The 20,741-nt window shown below is 32.2% G+C and overlaps 2 protein-coding genes across 8 annotated transcripts in view; one reads left to right on the top strand and one right to left on the bottom strand.

Annotated features, from left to right (window-relative positions):
- Positions 1-3,832: 3,832 nt before the first annotated feature.
- On the bottom strand, positions 3,833-20,634 carry Cpsf6 (cleavage and polyadenylation specificity factor subunit 6). Of its 7 annotated transcripts, XM_018444495.1 has the most exons (13): positions 20,563-20,625; positions 19,286-19,378; positions 19,147-19,215; positions 18,250-18,474; positions 17,653-17,880; positions 16,584-17,063; positions 11,079-11,205; positions 10,686-10,799; positions 9,289-9,569; positions 8,732-9,029; positions 8,210-8,474; positions 6,001-6,081; positions 3,833-4,994 (listed from the first exon to the last, which is right to left on the bottom strand). In XM_018444495.1, the coding sequence occupies exons 3-13, from the start codon at positions 19,147-19,149 to the stop codon at positions 4,838-4,840; spliced, it is 2,259 nt and encodes a 752-aa protein (XP_018299997.1). In that variant the 5' UTR covers positions 19,150-19,215; positions 19,286-19,378; positions 20,563-20,625; the 3' UTR covers positions 3,833-4,837. The 7 variants fall into 7 exon arrangements, with proteins under 7 accessions (XP_018299997.1, XP_018299996.1, XP_018299998.1 ...); XM_018444494.1 differs by lacking the exon at positions 19,286-19,378 and having other exon boundaries at positions 20,563-20,632; XM_018444496.1 differs by lacking the exons at positions 19,286-19,378; positions 20,563-20,625 and adding an exon at positions 19,926-19,986.
- LOC108720466 (FMRFamide-related peptides) overlaps positions 20,051-20,741 on the top strand; it is a 15,582-nt gene continuing 14,891 nt past the window's right edge. The window contains exon 1 of the mRNA XM_018444498.1: positions 20,051-20,076. The gene's annotated coding sequence lies outside the window, so the exon portion shown is untranslated. The remainder of the gene's footprint in view (positions 20,077-20,741) is intronic.

The following is a 20,741-nucleotide window of genomic DNA, read 5'->3' as shown; positions in this document are numbered from 1 at the left end:
AAACGTTATTATGAAATCTGATGTGAATTACAGATCTTCTGAGAGGAGCTTATAATCTTATTGATAATTTTTCTCCTAATAATCTTACTGATAGACAATTACTGCGAGATCGAATTATATAAAGAGAAAACACTTTGTATAGATAGTATTAACATCATTGCTCTCCGCTGTGCAAATGTTTTATATGAAATTATTTTAACATTTGTGTATATAATAATAAATTACGAAAAAGTTAAAATAAAAAGATAATACGTACAGTAATATTTGATAGAATTTTAGTAACACGTGCACAGTGGACAACACATTAATGTAGTTTGTGAAATATCAAATTGTTTTACATCAAATCGTTTACAAATATGACGTCTCCTCTTGCTTTTCTTTTATAGAGAATATCATAAAGATAAATGGAAGTATCTATTTTTCACGAGAAAAATGCATATTCGTATATATTACACGCAAAAATAATACTTAAAATTAAAATTAAATATAATTAAACGTAGAGTTTCATTCGGTTGTTGCACTTACCCATTACGTCCATACATATCGCTCCCAGGAAAATTTTATTCGCGTCGTTCTCAAACGAGACCGACTATTCTATTACGCAAATAAAATGCTACGTGAAATCAAAGGTATGACAAATAATCGCAATAATGACTTATAGTATGTCGGCGGAATGGTTGCGGTTTCTGAGTCTGTTGAACAGCTCATTCTCTTTCGAGGTAATGTGCACTTAGCAAACAAAGTTTGAGAGTAAAAACTGATAAATATACATAGAAGTAAATTATACAGACAATTATACTTGCGATCGCACGAAACCATGCACAAAACATCAATAATAGAATTCTAATTAATGAAGCTATCAATAATTTATACAATTTATTAGTAACATATATATACTCCTGAAATTATTTTTATAGCAACGTTTGAGAAACTATCTCTTAGTCTTTTAGACAGAACAATTCTATAATATGAATATATTGTGCGCGGTTTCAAAAGATATTTCGATATCTGTAAAACATGTCACATTATAATTATATAATGCTTTTCTCAGGTAATATTATATCATTGAAGTATCAGCAATAATATATATGAGAATGACGTCATATTTTTACTTGTATTTTTATTAATAAAAAATGGTATGATCGAAATATTTTTCGAATGAATTTAAAGACATTGGAATTTCATTAAAAGAGCACGCACTTTAAAATTCAATACTAATTTATCACAATATGCCATTCTCGAATGATTCAGTCAAGAAAAATACTAAGCAATAATTCTGCTTTAGTAACATTTAAGTAGCATGCTAAAAATATTATATAAATAATAAAAGATGTTTTATTACAGTATTTGAAAAGCTCTCGAGATAAGGTACGAGAATATGTAATGAAAAAAGGGGATTCCATGTAAAAAATTCAAAGTTACCTTGATTTGATCTTACCTAAGATCAAATCAATAGTACCTTCTTATATCCCCCTTCAAACCTTACAACTTTTGTCTGAAACGTTTTTCTGTATCTTTCTGTATTTTTCTGTATTTTTCGAGATTTTGCTTGAGGCAATTAAAATAGGACATCCTGTGTATGTGTGCGCGCGCGCGCGCGCCATGCACTGTTAAATCTATAGAGTATCAAATAAGTCGCTACTGTTCCAGTTACCAAATATATCGTTATTTTATATTAAAACAATAGTTACTTAAAGTTGACTGTATTATGTCAATTTGACACTGTACAGCATCAAATATAACTATTATTTTAATATAAAATAACGATATATTGAGTGGCAACTTACATTAGGTTAAATTTGATACTGTTTTAACAGACTACCAATTTAACAGTGTACAGTCAAATAATGCTAGCAGTATGTTTGTAGTCAAAATTCGTTTCTATTCGCTATGTTCTTTTTAAGCTTAGTTTCTGCCATTACAACTTGCCAGCCATAAATAATATAACAGAAATTAGCAGGAATAAAGCATACTCTGTCATCATGATAAAAGATCTGCTCGTTTTCTGCTACTGAATATTAGAAAAATAACAGAATGTGCTCGGCTATTGCTGGCGTTCTATTAAGTAACATACTTTGCAATATATATGATCTGTTTTTTATTCCTGCACTAGACTATACTAACTCACTTTAGCCAAATATTACACCTATTTCTATTTTAAGTTCCAAAACATCAATTCAGCTATAAAAAACAGACCTGTATATATATATATATATTCTTGGCAGGTTTGGCTACCTAAGTACATATAAAATAGTTAAAAGATTAATTCCTTAAGTGTCAAACTTTGACATAAATAAAATTAAAATATTGCATCCGCAATATTGGATACGCAATATTGGATACGCATAAATCGTGTAGAAATGACTTGTCTTAAAAGAGATCTTTTTTTTAAGCATCAGTGGATAGTAGATCGTAACGCGTTAAACGTATATATCATCAATTAATAAGGAATTTCAACAGTTATGAGTTTATCAAGATTACATGGAAATAATTCATGATTTTCTTAATCAGGAATGTTTGCACGACATCATGCTATTGAAAATATACACGTTTCTTTAACATGTACCCATATATTTTTTCCTTAAGATTCATTTCTTATATTCATAAAAGAAGAGAAAGAGATAGAAAGTCAATCCTGCAAAATTACATTACAGCTAGTTGAGCGTAAAATTAAAGACACTCTCTTTGTTTTCAGAAAGTATTAATGTAAATTTACATAGATAAAAAACATTTATATCTTATACAAATACCTCAAATTAAATTATATATAAAAAACACACTTTATTAAAAAATTTTGTTTCTTTCTACTCTTACTATTCTCATTTTCCATTTTAGGATACAGTATTATGTCAATTTAGCTAAATTTTATTCAAATCGTAGTTCATTTAATAAATTCACGAATAGGAATATTAATATACCATTTAAAAAAATCAAATGCATATAATTTAAACATAGATAAAATGTCAAAGTTTGTAAACAAAGTTATTTTGCTGAAAATTTTAAGATTGATGATTGTATTATGCAAGTTATATTAACGTATTGCAGAAACAAACTAAAAAATTATACTTATAGTCAAATTGTTCACATGATTTGTTTATAAAAATAAAAACTGTACAATTTATCATACATTCGAAATATTGATATTTTTTTACAGATCGGCGCAGATATATAATATTAAGTGAACAATTTGGCTATTAATATTCATATATCTTGTATATCAACTTTTAATTTTCATAATTTTATTTACATATCAATAATATATATATATATATATATATACATCAACATAACTAATCCATTAATTTTATACTTCAAGTAGCACATCAATACGATTATAACAAAAGTTTCATGCACTTTTTAACTTAGTCTCACAATTTATAACACAAAAGATCAAGAATTTGTTAATTTTGCATAGAAATAATTATATAATGTTTCGTGAGATAATTTCTAAGATCTCTTCTATAAAATTCATATAATATATATGAAGATATTATTGATATAAAATAATATCAATGTTTTTGTAATATGTTTTATACAATCTATTATTATTAATGACAATAGTAGATTGAGCTGCAAATTTTTGTAAAAGATATATGTCACAATCTATAGCTCACAAATATGAGTAGCATGTTTATTCCTAGTTTCTTAATATAAAACTTATTTCGTTCCTCTATTTTCATTTCTTTAAAAAGCGAATCGTATATTAATTAATTAATAATATGATCATATATTAATAATAATTATGATCATATATATTTGAATAATTAATTCAAATTTACTTCACTTTGAAATATACATATATATATGTATATAAATATATGCTTGTTTTCTATTTTGTGCCATCATTAACCTTCGGATACGCAGTTTTCTCATGATATTAAGATTAAGTGAAAGATTTTTATGAGTCACATGGATAATACACATCGGAAAATTAATACATATTTACACATAACGATCCACCTTTTCAAGAAACTTGTGAACACGGGAACTTCGTAAAATCATAAAAATAAAAACATAGCTCTCTTCTTTTTGTTATCAGGAATTTGTGTGTACAGATGAATAAAGTAAAGACATGTTTAGCATTTATATTTTTTGAAAGCGTATATATGTATTACGTTAAGATACAATCTTGAATCGTCTGAGCAGAAGGCTGAGGATTTTCACGTGAGATATCTTCGTTCTTCCTTCTCTCCAAAAGAATACTCTTGCCTTTGACACATCTTGTTTCTTGTCACTGCAAATTATGATCTTGAACGATCCCAAATCAAGATATTATTTTTTTCCTTATCTTCCCTCTACTCTTATTCATACGCGATAACTATTCGTTTACAAACCCACTCTCGGACTAAATGTATATTTCCTTAATCATAACACAGTTACATAGATAAATGTATACGTGTATACATGTAGTGCACTATCATATTAATACATATATATGTAAGACAAAAGGACTCCGTGATTAATGAAGAGATTTCACAGCAATTCTATATTGAGTTTCATTTCGGCTATCTTGAAAGAAGACAAGAACGTTCAGAATTCTATGTGGAACGTTAGTTCTACTAAATTTTCGCACTACTCTAGCAGCAATTCGTTAAACAAATCTCGAAATTACCCTTTTACCGTGTGTATCCTACAATGTTTCTTGGTATAACGCCATGTGCCATTAATAATCATCAATAATCTTTGGATGTCTCAAATGTTCGTGCATTAAAAGCAACGTAATATACTTTTACTTCAAGAATTAAAAGACGAGGATTGCGCAGTGTGTATGTGTTGCACATTTACTGCTTCATCATGGATCCTATGTCCTGCTTGCATCGTCTTCAAAGCTTTCTTTTTAGTGTCTTGAGCGATGTGAGGAATCTCCACGTTCATCTCGACGATCTCGTTCTCGTTCACGTTCTCGTTCTGGTTCTCGTTCCCGCTCAGATGGTCTTCGGCTTGATTCTCGATCTCGCTCGCGCTCGCGTTCTCTGTAGCGATCATCATAATACCTACACAGGTCACGTCAGGCAATTATGCTTATTTTAATACTACTTTGCATATTTCGTTATATCTATACATCTCTCTAACTCTATTTCCTTTAATAATTTTGTTAACCAATGTATTTTGTGCACAAAAGCGCATAAATAAGTCGACAAGTACAGAGATATGATTATGCAGTTATAACGAAATACATAACTAAACATTTTTAAAGACCGTGCTATGTGAGAAACACAATTAATAATAGAAATTAAAATGCCTTTAACGGTCGAAGCTAGATTTATAATGCTTTAAATAATTCAATGTGAATTATATATATATACTATATATGTACTTGCATATATACCATATTTGTAGTCCTTCAAACTGCGCGCCGAATTGATTTTCCGGACTTATAAACGCAAATTAAACTACTGGAATAATATCATGAAACGAACTAATTTTTTGATGCACAATAAAAAAAAAATTAGTTCGTTTCGTGATATTATTCCAGTAGTTTAATTGCGTTTATAAGTCCGGAAAATCAATTCGGCGCGCAGTTTGAAGGACTACAAATATGGTATATATGCAAGTACATATATAGTATATATATAATTCACATTGAATTATTTAAAGCATTATAGATCTAACTTCGACCGTTAAAGGCATTTTAATTTCTATTATTAATTGAAATACATAACTTCGTAATTTTTACAACAGTAATATAAATATACCTAAAGATAATATGCTTCTTTCTAATTTCTTTCTTATTAAATCCAGCAATAGAAAATTATATATCGAAGAAAAATTTTTTATCTATTCGATTATTTTAATTATTATTAAAGCTTGTTTTATTTTATTATGCTACATATATATTTTTTCTCCTTGATACCTGATGTCCAAAATGAAAAATGAACGTAAAAGATATGAATTTATTGACCTACACAATGAACATATAACGCTTCTTATCATTATATTTCCTCGTTTATTTGTTTAGATCTATTACTGCATTCGCTGTAGTGGAAAAAGTTAATTTACCTAGTCGCCTTGGAAGATGAGACGGGTGCCGTCTCTGGCGGTTCTTCTTTTACTCTTGGCCTGGCTGATTGACGTGTTGTACTAAAATGGATATTCTGTTATGACGGTTTATGTACTATTAACCAGGCTTAGTACATTTTATTAAAAGTAAAAATTAGTTTAAGAGAGACGATAATTTAAATTATTATCGTTTCGATATCAACGCAAAAGACATATTTTGCGAAATTTAAGCTATTTTATAAATTACGTGATAAATCATACAAATACAAAATGCCACAATATATGGAATTGCAATTATATAATCTAAAATGGCAATTTATAAGATGAATATTTAATATACATATACATCTAAATTAATAAAAAAAAAACTAATTGATATAAAAATTCAAGGGTGATTCAGAGCAAAACATTATGATTTAACCCTAATATTATAAAAAGAACACAAACAGTAGATTGTGCAATAAAGATTAAATAGCACATTATAGATATACATATATTTTTAATTCACTTTTAATTTTTTTCATATAATTTTGATTTAATTAATAGTTCATGTACATGATTACAGGATTTCATGTTTTTATATCACTATAATATAAATTTTAGAGGAGCATGAGCATGGATCGAGAATTAAAATATTTGTCACTAAAATAGTTAATTGCCTGTATTACGCATTGCATATTTTATGCTGGCAAGCTGTATTTTAATAATCAGTATTCTTTATCGCTTGTTCACTGAATTATCCTTACAAAATATAGCGAGATATCGATTTAAAAAAAAATGATATACACAATGTATTTGTGAGTCTTAAAATTAAATTATATAAATAATATTATATGCAATAATAATTCTTATTATCTAATGCATTATTTAATGCACTACTAAATATTATTTGAATATTATCTATATAGAATATTATCTATTACATAAGAAAAATATGGAATTTAGAGGTACCAAAGGCATTGGCAAATTTTGCGAATTGTCGCCGTGTCGTGATCCATTGCTAATGCCAATGTTTCGTGAACTTTGCCGTTCATTTCATCAGAAGCAATGAGCTGCTCCTCTGGAGGACCCTTTTGTATAAACTCTGTTAAGGGGAGGTATTTGGGGAGACGTTATAGTCCATGTCTCTGTTTAAGTTATCTGGACGTTTCTGGATTTCTAAAGCCTCTTTATACTCCCTCCGCAGTATCAATACGCTCCTTACCTTGATAAAGTGAACGGAGATTCACGAAACGTTGTATTAAAAATGGATCGCGACACAGTGATAACTCGTAAATTCTTTGGCACCTTTGAAGAAAAAACCCGTAAAAACCTCAAAAGTATTATCAAAAATATGGAATACAGTGAGACCTTATACATTAATGTAAATAATATAAAAATGGTTGGTCATAATCATACATGAAAAAATTATTGGCGGAATGTACAATCAAAGAAGATTAATATATAACATTTAACATGATTTTGCAAGTCTAGAGATAATGTTGCTCATAACGGTTTATAAACTGCAGCTATCGCATTATCGCAAATATCGTATTACGATTAAGTATAAGATGAACATATAGTATTGACTTTTTTTGATATTATTGCGCAACGATTCAAATGGCTGTGTAAGATCTGAAGTGACAACAAATGAGACAATATTACGGCTGAAGTAATAAAAGTACGCTTCTATTCGTTCTGGTATATCAAAACATCCATAAGCAAATGATCGCACGTTAATGTTCTTTCCTTTATTGATTTTTTCTGTCTTTTGTTAGACAGAAGTTAGTACTTTTTCAGAATGTTTTATATTGACAAAAATGATATCGAGAGATTCGTTCGTATTTAATTCTCAGTCACAATACATAATATGAAAATTCATTGGCAATGTCTTCAAAAACAGAAGCAAATTTATCAATTCAAATATGAATTTCATTTTAAATATTTTAAATATGAATTCTAATGTGTCGCACACGAAAAAAATATGAATGTCAAGAAATAGAAACTTCGATTTTTAATCCTTCGTTGTATGGTAATATTCTATATTGTATGGTTTATTGAATGCTATCTCTCACGGAATATATAATTTCGGAATATATGTACGTTTTATTAAAATCAATGTAGATGTTTATTTCATTTTTTATAATATTTAAGATCCTTATCTTTTATACAACAAATACGGATTAGAGACGCAATTAAGAAAGTAATCTGGTGAGATCATTTTGCTTACCTTTCTTCCCTGCTTCGCTCTCTATATTCACGATCTCTCTCACGTTCGCGTTCTCTTTCCCGGCTGCGTGAACGTTCTCTTGGATATGGTTCGCTGTAATAACGTTCCCTGTCCCTATCACGATCTCTTTCTCTCTCGCGATCACGCTCCCGATCACGATCCCGTTCACGATCTCTGCTACGCTCACGGTATTCACGGTCCCGACTCCTGGACCGTTCACGTCGTCTTCTATGACTGCGTTCTCTATCACGTGAACGTGAACGCTCTGTAAGAAAATTCGTTATCTGTGAGAGAGACACAATCAGTTTTAAGACAAAGATAGAATAATATATTTACAGACAGGAAAGAGAGAGAGATTTATAACTTAATATTTTAAATGTAAAAGAGTATATAATTTTCTATGAACTATATTTGTCGCTTTTTTTTCTAATGCTGGAAATTTTCAAAACTATAATGCTGACATTTTTCAACAGCAGAATTGATTACAACGAGGCATATTTCACGCAGATCTGTTTAACTTACCTCTACGTCCAGAACCATAGCTTTTGGTCTCAACACCACGTAAAGTGTCTTGGAGAGAACTGATCAAAATCTTGCATCTGTCATCTGCCGCTACCTTGGATTGTTTTATCAATGAGATGGCAGTTACCAGGGTCTCTATGGCACTTGCATATTCGCCTGCTGCGGCATCGGATACCGCCCGCGCGATTGCTGATGAGGATACTGTACGATTACGACCCATTATTTCTTCAAATTCTTGTTCGGTGAGCGGCGGAGGGCCTTCAGGACGATGATCAGGCCCGGGAGCTCCATAAGGAGCCTATAAAATACAAGAACAATATATAAAAACAATTGTATTAAATCTTATCTATTTGCATATAAATATTTCCTGAAAGTATCTATGAATCTATAAGATTTTGCTCCTAAATGTAACACAAATTTACAAAAAAAAAAAAACTATTTGAAGTAGTAATTATCAAATTTAAATTATAAAAATTTAATCTATGTTAGAGACAAATTATTCATTAATTGATTAAATTTTTCAGTTAAAATATTTAAACATGCTAATAAGACAATACTTGTGCACTTGGTGGCCCATAACCATGTGGTGGTACATGTGGCGGTCCGTGAGATTGTCCATGAGGGGGACCATGAGGAGGACCATGAGGTGGTCCATGAGGCGGTCCATGTGGTGGACCATGAGGTGGACCGGGAGGTCCCGGTGGATGTTGACCGGGATGTTGATGAGGTGGTCCTTGCGGAAAGAATGCAGGATTCACATGAGGTGCTGGGCCACCCGGTGGTCCTTGAGGAGGACCTTGTGGTGGTCCACCATGTCCTGGAGGCGGTCCGCCTGGACCTAACAATATACTTGATAAATACTTAAAATAATATTAAATATTAAATATTTATTATTTGTTAAACATAAATAAATGTTTCGTGACTATAAACCACAGATTTCTATAGTATACATTATTAGACTGTTATACTCTGTTCAACGAAAAATTTTGCCACTCTTCATGGATAGAAAGTGGGTAAAGTGTAGATGGATTCTACCTATATCATATATGTAAATGCGGCATGCTCAAGCCCGGGCTTAGAAAATTGAACGAGTGAAATAATGCCGACATCTCCACTTTATCGTCTCTTATTCGAAAGACGGTAAATCTCTCGTTGAAAAGAACATAACTTCTTATATATGTATAAGCAATGAGTTTGGATCATATAGTCATTCTGCGCATGCATAGGCACGATATTTCCTGAAGGAATGCACATGGATCAACTACAAGACTTCTATATTATAAGTCTACGGGACCAACAGACGTGCAGATGTGCAACACACGGTGCATCTCTCGGTGCGTGTGTAAATAAGAATTGGAGTCACTTTTTCAGAAGTTAGCAATACTATACTATATAAAGAAGTCTGTACTATAAACACACAAGATAGATAATAAATTATGTAAATAATAAAAGTAAATTCTATTTCAAAATCGAATTATTTTGAAATATATCGTTAATGTTGTTTCTCTATCATGTATATTGAATTCTTCAATAATGAGTAGCAATATTCAACCAAATTCAACAAAATATACAATATGAAAATATAGTGAAATAAAACATACAGTGATGTTTATTAGTAATACTTTAAAAATCAGCAGTAATCATACGATTTTTTATTATTTCAAATTATGAAATAATCCTTTGAAACACCTTGCACCTAAGGCCCAGTTCCACAACTGACAGTTAATTCTTAACCGAGGTTCAATTTGTTTCTCATCTCTTTCCAATTCTAGAATTAGAAAAAGACAATGAATAAATTGAACCTCGGTTAAGAGTTAACTGTGAGTTGTGGAACTAGGCCTAAATGATTCTGTCAAATCAATTTCCCTCAATATCATGCATATAATGATCACAATATAGTGAACAATTGATTAATAACATTTGTAACATTGAACAAGCATTCTAAGTCGCTCACCACCCATAGAACCTGGAGGAGGTCCTCTCTGTGGTGGGCCTTGGCTAGGCTGCGGCCCTTGCATATGTTGATGTTGAGGGAAACCTGGTGGTCCCTGAGGCCCATGATGCATTCCTATGCACATATTGAACAATCTCATCAGTAATATCGATCTGCTATTAGCAAATTGAAAAATGACATAGTACACTACTATTACTTCGCCACATTTTTACTCGAAAGTGTCTATCATCTCTTCGTTATTTTTTTTTCTATCGTTTACTCAATCATGCAAAAAGATAGAAGCATTCAAGATGTTTCAGAGGAGTAATCAATTTTAAAGGTTTTGGATTATAAACGAAGTTTTTTTATAGCAAACGAAACTTTCGAGAGAACAGCAAAAATCTAAACACGAACCTGGTGGTCTATTCCATTCAGGTCGAGGCTGCGCTCCTCTGGGATCTCCTGGAGGTCCACCAGGATGTCCAGGAGGGCCACGTGGAGGACCCTGACCAGGTGGTCCAGGTGGGCCACCATGAAATTGCTAAATGAAGACAAATGAAAGTTCTATTTTACTCTATAATAATTATATAGGCAGTTATTGTCTAGACGTTAGACAAGAAAAACAAATAATTTCATAATTAAAGAACGAGGGACAAGTTTGTAAATAACAAAATAAAACATTGGCATTACTTTGTAAAATTAATATTATATAAAATTTATATAAAAATATAATTATTAATAGAGAGAGAGAGATACTAAAGTTTAACAAAGAACATTTCAATATTTTCTTAAAAATTTAACATATTTATATAACTTTATTGGATATTACAATGTTTAATAGACTTATGTTTTTAGAAAAATAATATCAACATTTTCTTGATAACTTTTATCAAGGAATGACAAATACTCAAATGAATGACAATCGATTTAGATATACCATTGTCATTTCTAAAAGATTGATTGAAAAGTTCTGTCACGTGTGCGTAAGTCCTTACCCCCATCCTCGCATCATTAAAAGGGATAGATGCTCCTGTTCAATTAGCATTAGTATTTTTATATTTAAGCAGGGACTTTATCCCTGCTTAATTATTTTTGCTTTTGCAAAAAAATTCATTGTTACATTAAAAATAAAAATAATATACCAAGTATGTAAATATGAAACCGGAATTTTTTTATAGAAAATACACGTTTATATTGCATGAAAATGATAAAAAATATTTTATTCGAAGTATTTCCCATCGCTAACTATACATTTTTCCCACCTGTCTGACAATTTGTGGATGCCACGCCAAAAAAATTGTTGCTCTTTTGAGCCAAACCAGTCATCTAGCCATTTTCGTACATCTTCGTAAGAAGTGAAACGCTGCTGAGCAAGTGCGTGTCCCATCGATGCAAATAAGTAGTAATCGGACGGAGCCAAGTCTGGTGAGTAAGCCGCATGCGAAAGTATTTCCCAACCAAACGCCTCAATCGTTTCCTTGACCAATTTTGCTGTGTGTGATGGTGCATTAACAACAACTCGTGGATCAATTGAATGTGACACGAGATGGCTTTTCGTGTCACATTCAATTGATCCGCGAGTTGTTGAGTTTGGGCGTCATCCTCATCCAACAATGCTTGCAATTCGCTGTCTTCAAACTTTTTCGGTGGTTTTCCAGGTTCTTCGTTTCTCACGTCAAAATCGCCACTTTTGAATTTTTTAAACCACTCAAAGCACTGTGATTTACCAAGAGCATGCTCACCGTAAGCTTCGACAAGTATTCGATGCGATTCTGCAGCAGTTTTCTTCAAATGGTAAGAGAAAATCAATGCTGTCTGCAAATTGTAGTTTCCAGGCACAAAATTCGACATGTTCAACGCTATTACAAACTATACTGTTGTATGAAACTTGTATTGTTGTGAGTTGAAAATCTTTGTCAGATGTCAGAACAAGGAAATGGCGTCAATGACACGATCTGACGGCAACTATATTGACAGCTATGGCCATCTATTGGTAAATTCCGGTTTCATATTTACATACCTGGTAAACAATCTCCAATGTCTTTGACTTTGGCATATGATGTCAAGATATGATTCTGAACACTGTTAAAAAGGTCGTCAGTCGGACACCTTGGATAGTGCAAGCGGAAGTGCCGGCGGGATTGTAACTTTGAAGCCTCATACTTAGAAAATACTTAATAAAAAATAAAACATTGTTGTAGTGTTTTAAAAAGATCTTAAAGTCAGCTACAAGAATATGTAGTAAAAAATAGGGAATTCCATTAAAAAAATTTTAAATAACTTTAACTTGACCTTAAGGACATCTTCTTAAGGTCAACTAAGGTCACTTCTTTCCCTCTTGAAGCCATAAAACGTTTGTTTGGAACATTTTTGTCTTAAACTCACAGATTTTGAGAAAATCGACTGGATGAATTAAAGTGGTCCACCCTGTATATACAGGGAATGGAACTAATTATTTGTAACACCATTATTTTCCTTATCATTACTCTTATAATAACGATTTGACACACAATGACGAATTTTTTTATATATGATATGACTGTAACATCAGAGTTGGAAAGTCACTCGATCATTACTTATACCGAGTTGAAAAAGTTACTCGTTACTGAAAAAATTAACTCGGCATTTATAATTCGTTACTTTTTATTCATTACATATAACGTTACTTGTTACAAATTATTTTTTTTTTAAGTAAGCAAATGCGTAATGATGTAAGTTACTTTTCAAAGTGACTTTCTCAACCGTAGCACAATCTCAGCATTTATAGTTAGTTATCATTATAGTTATAAAAAGTTATAATGTCATTATCAAATTGTTATTATAAAAAGTAACGGCAAAAATAACTAAATAGTAACTTTTCCCTATATATGTGTGTGTGTGTGTGTGTATATACAGTCAGGGACAAAAGTAAGTGGACAGGTGATGAAAATGGATATCAATAAAATTCAATCAATATAGCATCGTAAGTATATGTTTAAGCTTTATTTATTCCTTAGCCTTATACTATATAGATTATTTTATTAATAATTAAAATCAATATTTATATTTTATGCAAACCTAAATTAAAATTAAACGATTACGGAAGGACAAAAGTAAGTGGACACTATCAATAACTGATAATTAATACTTAGTATTGCCACCTTTTGCTGCAATTACGTTCTCTACGGCCTCTAATCGTCGTGGTATACTATTTATAAGATTTTCTATATATTCTTTGTCAATATTTTAAAAAACTCGGTTGACGAGACAAGAAATGTATACAAACACTATACGTAGGTCATGCTTAAACACAGTGACATTGAACAAATTTTCCAGTGCTTCTTCAGACTTGGTACGAGTAAGATTAAATGTGAAACAATATCAAAATGCCAAAAACAGCGGAAATTTCATAGTAAGTACATGTCATCAATTCGTCAATCAAATTCGTAATTTAATTCTTTCCGACTGTCGTGATAAATTAAGTTATAGCCCAGAAGTACAAAGTATCAAAAAGTGCGGTGGAAAAAATATATAAAATATATTTGATACACAATACTGTGAAAAATTTAAGACGCTGTGGACGAAAACGCTGTACTACCAAACAAGAGACCGTCAAATTGTTCGAGAATGTCGATGACATCCTATGATCTCCTCATGGCAAATTGTAAATACACTAGGATTAGATGTGTCGACAAAAACAGCAAAACGAAAGTTGCATGAGGTGGGATTAAAATCTTGTAGGGCTAAGCGTAAACCATATATGAACAAAAAAAACATGAAGAAACGTTTAGCTTTTGCTAAAAAATATGTTAATATTTTAGAAGAAGATAGTATAGCCTGATGAATCAAAATTTGAGATGCGACAATTGAAAAAGAAGCAGCGAGTTTGGAGAAAGAAAAATTAAACATACAAGAAATCATTCATTATACCAACGGTTAAATTTGGTGGTGGTTCATTGATGATGTGGGGCTGTTTTTCATGGAATGGGACTGGAACTCTAGTACCAATTGATGATATTATGAATGCCGATAAATGCATTGATATTATAAATGAAAATTTAGAAGAGGCAATAGTAAAAATGAATTTGGAGGAAAAATTTATTTTTCAACAGGATAATGATCCGAAAATGATGATATTATGAATGCCGATAAATATATTGATATTATAAATGAAAATTTGGAAGAGGCAATAGTTCACTTCAATCCGATTGAGAATTTGTGGTGTATATTGGATTCCAAAGTTCCTCTGGACAAGCGAGAGAATAAAATTGACTTTTTCAATAACATAAAATCAATTTTTGAAAATATTGACAAAGAATATATAGCAAATCTTATAAATAGTATACCACGACGATTAGAGGCCATAATTGCAGCAAAAGGTGACAATACTAAATATTAATTATCAGTTATTGATAGTGTCCACTTTTTCCTTCCGTAATTGATTGACTTCTTGTTTAGATTTAATTTAGGTTTGCATAAAATATTAATATTGATTTTATTTATTAATTAAATAATCTATATAGTATAAGGATAAATAATAAATAAAGCTTAAATATGTATTGTTACGTCCTGTAGACTCTACGATTCTTTTCTTTCGTGGAAAATCGATCGTTGTCAGTCGGATATTATTTTTATATATATATATATATGTATATACACACATATACCATGGTACCATGGTACTTTCTAAATAACCAGTTATTTATAAAAATAATTTAATATTTTAATTAGAATTTTTTTAACTTAAGTGTAATATTATAAAAATAATTGATTGAACACACGAAACAAACTATTTCAAAAAGTAGGATTGAAAAGAAAATTATATTGTGTATCTGTGGAATAAGTAACTGGCTTCTGAAAGGTCTCTAGTGCAACTCTGTTTGCATAAGATATGTAAATGCACAATATAAACCTATACTATGATTTAAACCTGCATCATCATTTACAGTAGGCATGCATTAAACGATTTTTTTTTTAGAAACTATGCAGATCTATAAATCTCAGTATGTCTCTTTAGAAGTTGATCTCGTAAGCTTCATGATTATTTTATCAAAATAATTAAGAAGCTTTTTAAATATTTATTAATAATAAGATTCTACACAATTTAAGGATATGTTAAAGGTTATATAATTTAAAGTTTATATATATATATACACATACCACGAAAATTTCTAAAGCAAGCACATTATAACGCTTCTACAGCAATCATTGAAATAGAATATTGAACACCATTGATACAATGCGAGTTCCTTTTTTTCATATAATCAATTTTAAATAAATACTGTTACACTGGGGTCTCGTATTGGTCGTGAGTATTGCCGCATTGAGCCGCTAGCAAAGAAAATAACAAACGAGTTTCTGGAGCAACAAGTCATCGTTTTGTCTAACGGGCGAATGGAGTCTCGGTTGAACTGTCGACTCACATGACGCGCTCAATATTTCCTGCTTTATATTTCTGTATACATTATTGTTATTAAAGAGAGAATTTCGTTCATAGTGTTCTTTTATTTCTGCGAGTTCGGAAGTGCGCAAACGCAACGTGCGAACGAGATTGTGAGATTACGAGTTTGACTGTCCTGGGCGTAACAATACATTTTGATATATTTAAATTTACACATTTTTAAATTTATATTTCATGTTTTTAAGATAGGTTTTTGTTAGAAATAGCACTCTGTATTCTAACAGGCTTTTTAAAAAGAATCAATAAAATTCCATATTTTACTCATCTATACTTTGTTGCAATTTTTAGTGCATGTTTCAAGATGTTTACTTAATATGAGTAAATTAATACACCTGGGATGTATAAATTTTGCCATAACTTCATGAAATTTAATTGCATTTATAATCAGGCATAATGCTAAATAAAATGACAAATAGTCCACTGTATGTTCAAAACATATTTTGTTAAAGAACATAGAAAAATCTGTTCATGATACATACCATTCCCGGAGGTCTATGCTGGCCAGGGCCTGGTCCAGGTGGACCCTGCTGAGGGGGACCACCAGGTCCACTAGGTCCTCGAGGTGGGCCCGGAGGACCATTTGGACGAGGTCCATTCCATGGTCCTTGTTGATAGCCAGGTGGCGGGCCTTGATTAGGATGTCCAGGCAACGGATGATGCGGTCCTGGTCCTGGCCCTAATGGCGGACCATGCATACGTGGTGGAACTTGCTGGCCTGGTCCACCAGGACCTGGTGGGCCCATTCCAGGTGGTGGCATTCTTTGTGGTCTTACACCCTGTGGAGGACCCATCATCATTCGAGGACCATGATTTTGTTGTGAATGTTGAGGATGTTGAGGGTGTTGGGGATGCTGTTGATGAGGTGGCATTGGTGGCTGATGTTGATGTGGGTTATGAGGACGTTGGCTCTGACTCTGTTGCGGAGTCGGAGCAGGTCGCGTCTTACACTGTGACTCAAACTGAGAACACAAAAAAAATTATTGTGTATAAGTTACACATGTACCCGCTATTGTGGATATCGTAGCATACTATATTTGTCAAGAAGTAGAAGTGTTACTTGTTAATTTTTATCGTTATCTTGTTATAATAACTATCTGATAATGACGTGAATTTTTTATGGCGATAATAGTAACAGAGTTGGAAAAGTTAATCGTAATGGATTAGAAAAAGTCACTCGTTACTGGAAAAAATTAACTTGTTATTTGTGACGAATTAATTCTTACTCGTTACTTGTAATGAATAAAGTAATGTTGCGTCAATGAGTTACAAATTACTTTATTCAGTACGTAACATGTAATGGTGATAAGTTACTTTTCTTTACTTTTCTTTCATGACATTCCTAGCTTTAGCACAATCTTAGTTTAGTTCGTTATCGTTACAGTCATAAAAAATTGTAACGTCATTATCAAATCGTTACTTTTAACAGTACTGTTACTTTTAACAGTAAAAATAACGGCGTTATTATACTTCCACTCCCTGCTATTTGTATATGCTGCGACACTAATTTATGTATCTTCTTTTTACATCATAATGCACAATGATACATACTTGATTGAGAGCTTGCTTGGTAGGAAAAGTTACTACGGGATTCTGTCCATGTAATTCTTTCTTGGGAAGCCTCTCCATGCATATTCTCATACTTTGCTCTGAGCCCAAGGATATTACACAGAAACCTTTAGACTGACCATTGGCACGATTCTCGAAGAATTTTACCTCCGCAAAATCAGTCACACCAATACTCTGAACAGCATCGGTTATATCTTGATCACTTGTCCACTAAAAATAAGATTTTTTATTAATTTTTAACAAAGAATGAGAAAATATTAAACAAGAAATTTCTTCAAAAAAGTAAAAAACATTTTATTGAAATTTAAATATTATGTAATGAAAATAAAAAAAACTTTGTTTATATTACAAAACACCATAGATATAAGGAAACAGAAGAAAATTGAAGTACGTTAAATATTAAAGTATGAAAAATATTAATCTACAAAATGTGCTATATACATGTAGTTCTTTTGTCATAGAGTATATTATCATAAGATTTTTTTTTGTTACACATTGAAAGTAAACATTACATTACAAATGACAGGAAAAGAAGAAATCTTGAAAATGTTGGAATTAAATTTGTGCACACGTATATACCCATGTCAAATTGCCAACATATAATTGGTGTCGTCTACCAATTTGATTTGGTTGTATATTATTGCCAAGTTGATGATAAGGCGCATTTCCATTGGTTTCTTCACTTGGTGATGTGGTGTCACCACCACCCTCTCCAGTATTTCCAGAAGAGACGCCGCCATTACCACCTGCTGGAGCGGCAATTACATCATCATAAAGATCAACACCGTCTCCAGCAAATTCGTCCTGAAACAAATATATGAACGAGCACAATAATAATAAAAGTATAATGAACCATTTAAATTATTTTACGTTGGAAGAAACGCATGATGTTACAATGATATTAAACAGTAATTTTTATTGTATTTTAGACGATAAGCAGACTAATCAACAAATAATATATGAGATGAATTTTACAATATTTATTTAATACACGCACATACATGTATCAAAAATGTTACAGTCAAAGTGCAAAAGAATTCTAGAAAATACAGATCAGAAAGTACAATACAATACAATACAAATATTATTAGTCTATGCTTATTTCTTTATGACGGTCATTGTTCAAGCTATGTATAACTGTTGTTTGCCCAAGAGAAGCTTAATTAAATGTTTCATTAAATGTCTTATTAGAAAATGTTTCTTTGAAAAAAAGAAATGCGTCATCAAATTTATAACAACGTATTGAGATCATCTTGTTATTTGAGCATCAAGTACGACAAGCAGGAACCACAAAATAATACAAGAATCAATTGACGCAAATTTAAAACAATCACATTTGAAAATTCTCAAAATTTAAAATAACGCTAAAATTTAATATAACAGCATGATCTCAAGACACTTACGTAAGAACCCAATATATACATATTAATTTATGAAAATAAATTACATCAATATGTAAAAAATCGTTAGATGTACCATTTTCTTATTACACGCAACTTCCTGCGCACCCTGTGGTTCAACCGATCAACCGATCGTACACTTCGACTGTAACAGATATGCAGATATACAGACTTTTTGCATTGTGAAGATACGATGGAGCAGAGATTGAACTCACTGTAATTTCAATTTCAGTTCAGACTTTGGCGCAGCAGATGTGCAAGGTTTATGCACTACACTGCTTTCAATTATTCTTTACAATTGTTTCTTTCTGCAACATGTAATTATATTTTATTTGAAATATAATAAATAAAATAAACTGTTTTAAAAAATAAAAATTAAAAGTATATTTAACATCTGAACTCACACTTTATGTTTTACGTCAAATGTCGCTATTGGATTTTCTCACATATAAAAATTATATATAATCTTATCTTGCACTAGGATTGATTAAGATCCAATCCCTTGTGATTCAAGTCAACAAATAAAAATTGATTTTTATGAAATTACATGGGTTTCAATTCCTGCCGCGATATTCTAAGACACCGTTTTTTCGCAAAAGGGAAAATATATTCAAGAATAGGAAATAAAATTGTTACAGAGGCTGCAAAGAAAATGTAATCTCGCATGCAGTGCGATACGTCGTAATGAATGAATGTATATATGTATGTATTGTATGTACGTGAATTTATGTAAAGTAGGTATGCGTGTATATACGTGAAGGTTACAAATCACAAAAATCGAAGGAAGTGGGAAAGAGAGAACGGAAGGGGAGAAAGGAAAACATAAAAAAGTTAACTACACGATATTCGCCTTACCGCTAGCACCATTTTGCGGTCGATTCCTGTTGCGAACCCGTATACTGTTTTAGCGCTTAGCTCCGGCAACGGGTACGCGCGCGCGATCGACGGCAGCAGACAGGCACTAGCTATACAGGCGATTGGTCAACTACGCGACAACAAGAAAGAGGTAACACTATTGGAATGAAGCTTATCTCGTATATGTTTGTGAACTAGTCGCCAGTCGGTTTATTTATTCGTTCGTTCGTTCGCGCGCGCACGCGGGCGCTCGTTCGTTCTCGGAGTAGCCGCTGGTAGCTTCTTGCCGGTTCGATAGCAAGCGGCAGGGGCACACAGTAATGTTCACGATGAGAAATCAACGGCGCGAGCCGATCGTTAATAACGCACGTACACTACGATGTCGACACACTCAGCTTCGTTTCCCGATGAGTACGGAATAGACGCGGAACGATAATCGCTCGCACACTGTTGCGGATTGCGACGAGGCGCAGTGTGACGCGGTACGTTATGGCGCGGCGCGGCGCGTTACCGAGCGTTGCGATCTCCACATGAATATGAACAAACGCAAAGCGTTTCTCTATGTTCTTCGAGCATACGGGGATAAAGAGTACGCGTTCCTGTCGTTTTATTACTATCAAAGAGAAATGCGAATTACCTGCGCGAAATCTTGCTCGAGATCGTCGGCGTACAAATCAATGTCACCGTCCGCCATTTTACGTACACCGACGCTGACTGGCTCACTGCAGCTGCGACTCGGCAGAGGCGCCATCGCCGCCACCGATCATCGTAATGTCCGTATCACATAATGCTGGATTCACACCGCATCCGATTTTC

This window comes from Mycetomoellerius zeteki, unplaced genomic scaffold (genome assembly GCF_001594055.1).
Source record: "Mycetomoellerius zeteki isolate Tzet28-1 unplaced genomic scaffold, Tzet1.0 scaffold150, whole genome shotgun sequence".
Taxonomy (NCBI): domain Eukaryota; kingdom Metazoa; phylum Arthropoda; class Insecta; order Hymenoptera; family Formicidae; genus Mycetomoellerius; species Mycetomoellerius zeteki.
This window is presented reverse-complemented; position numbering and strand designations above follow the sequence as displayed.

Excerpts from the sequence above, each read along its gene's own strand:
- Cpsf6 (XM_018444491.1), bottom strand. The coding sequence starts at position 20,619 with ATGGCGGACGGTGACATTGATTTGTACGCCGACGATCTCGAGCAAGAT. Across the intron at positions 8,475-8,731 it reads CTATGGTTCTGGACGTAGAG|AGCGTTCACGTTCACGTGAT; the intron begins GTAAGTTAAACA and ends ATTTTCTTACAG. Across the intron at positions 6,082-8,209 it reads GAGCGAAGCAGGGAAGAAAG|TACAACACGTCAATCAGCCA; the intron begins GTAAGCAAAATG and ends TATCCATTTTAG.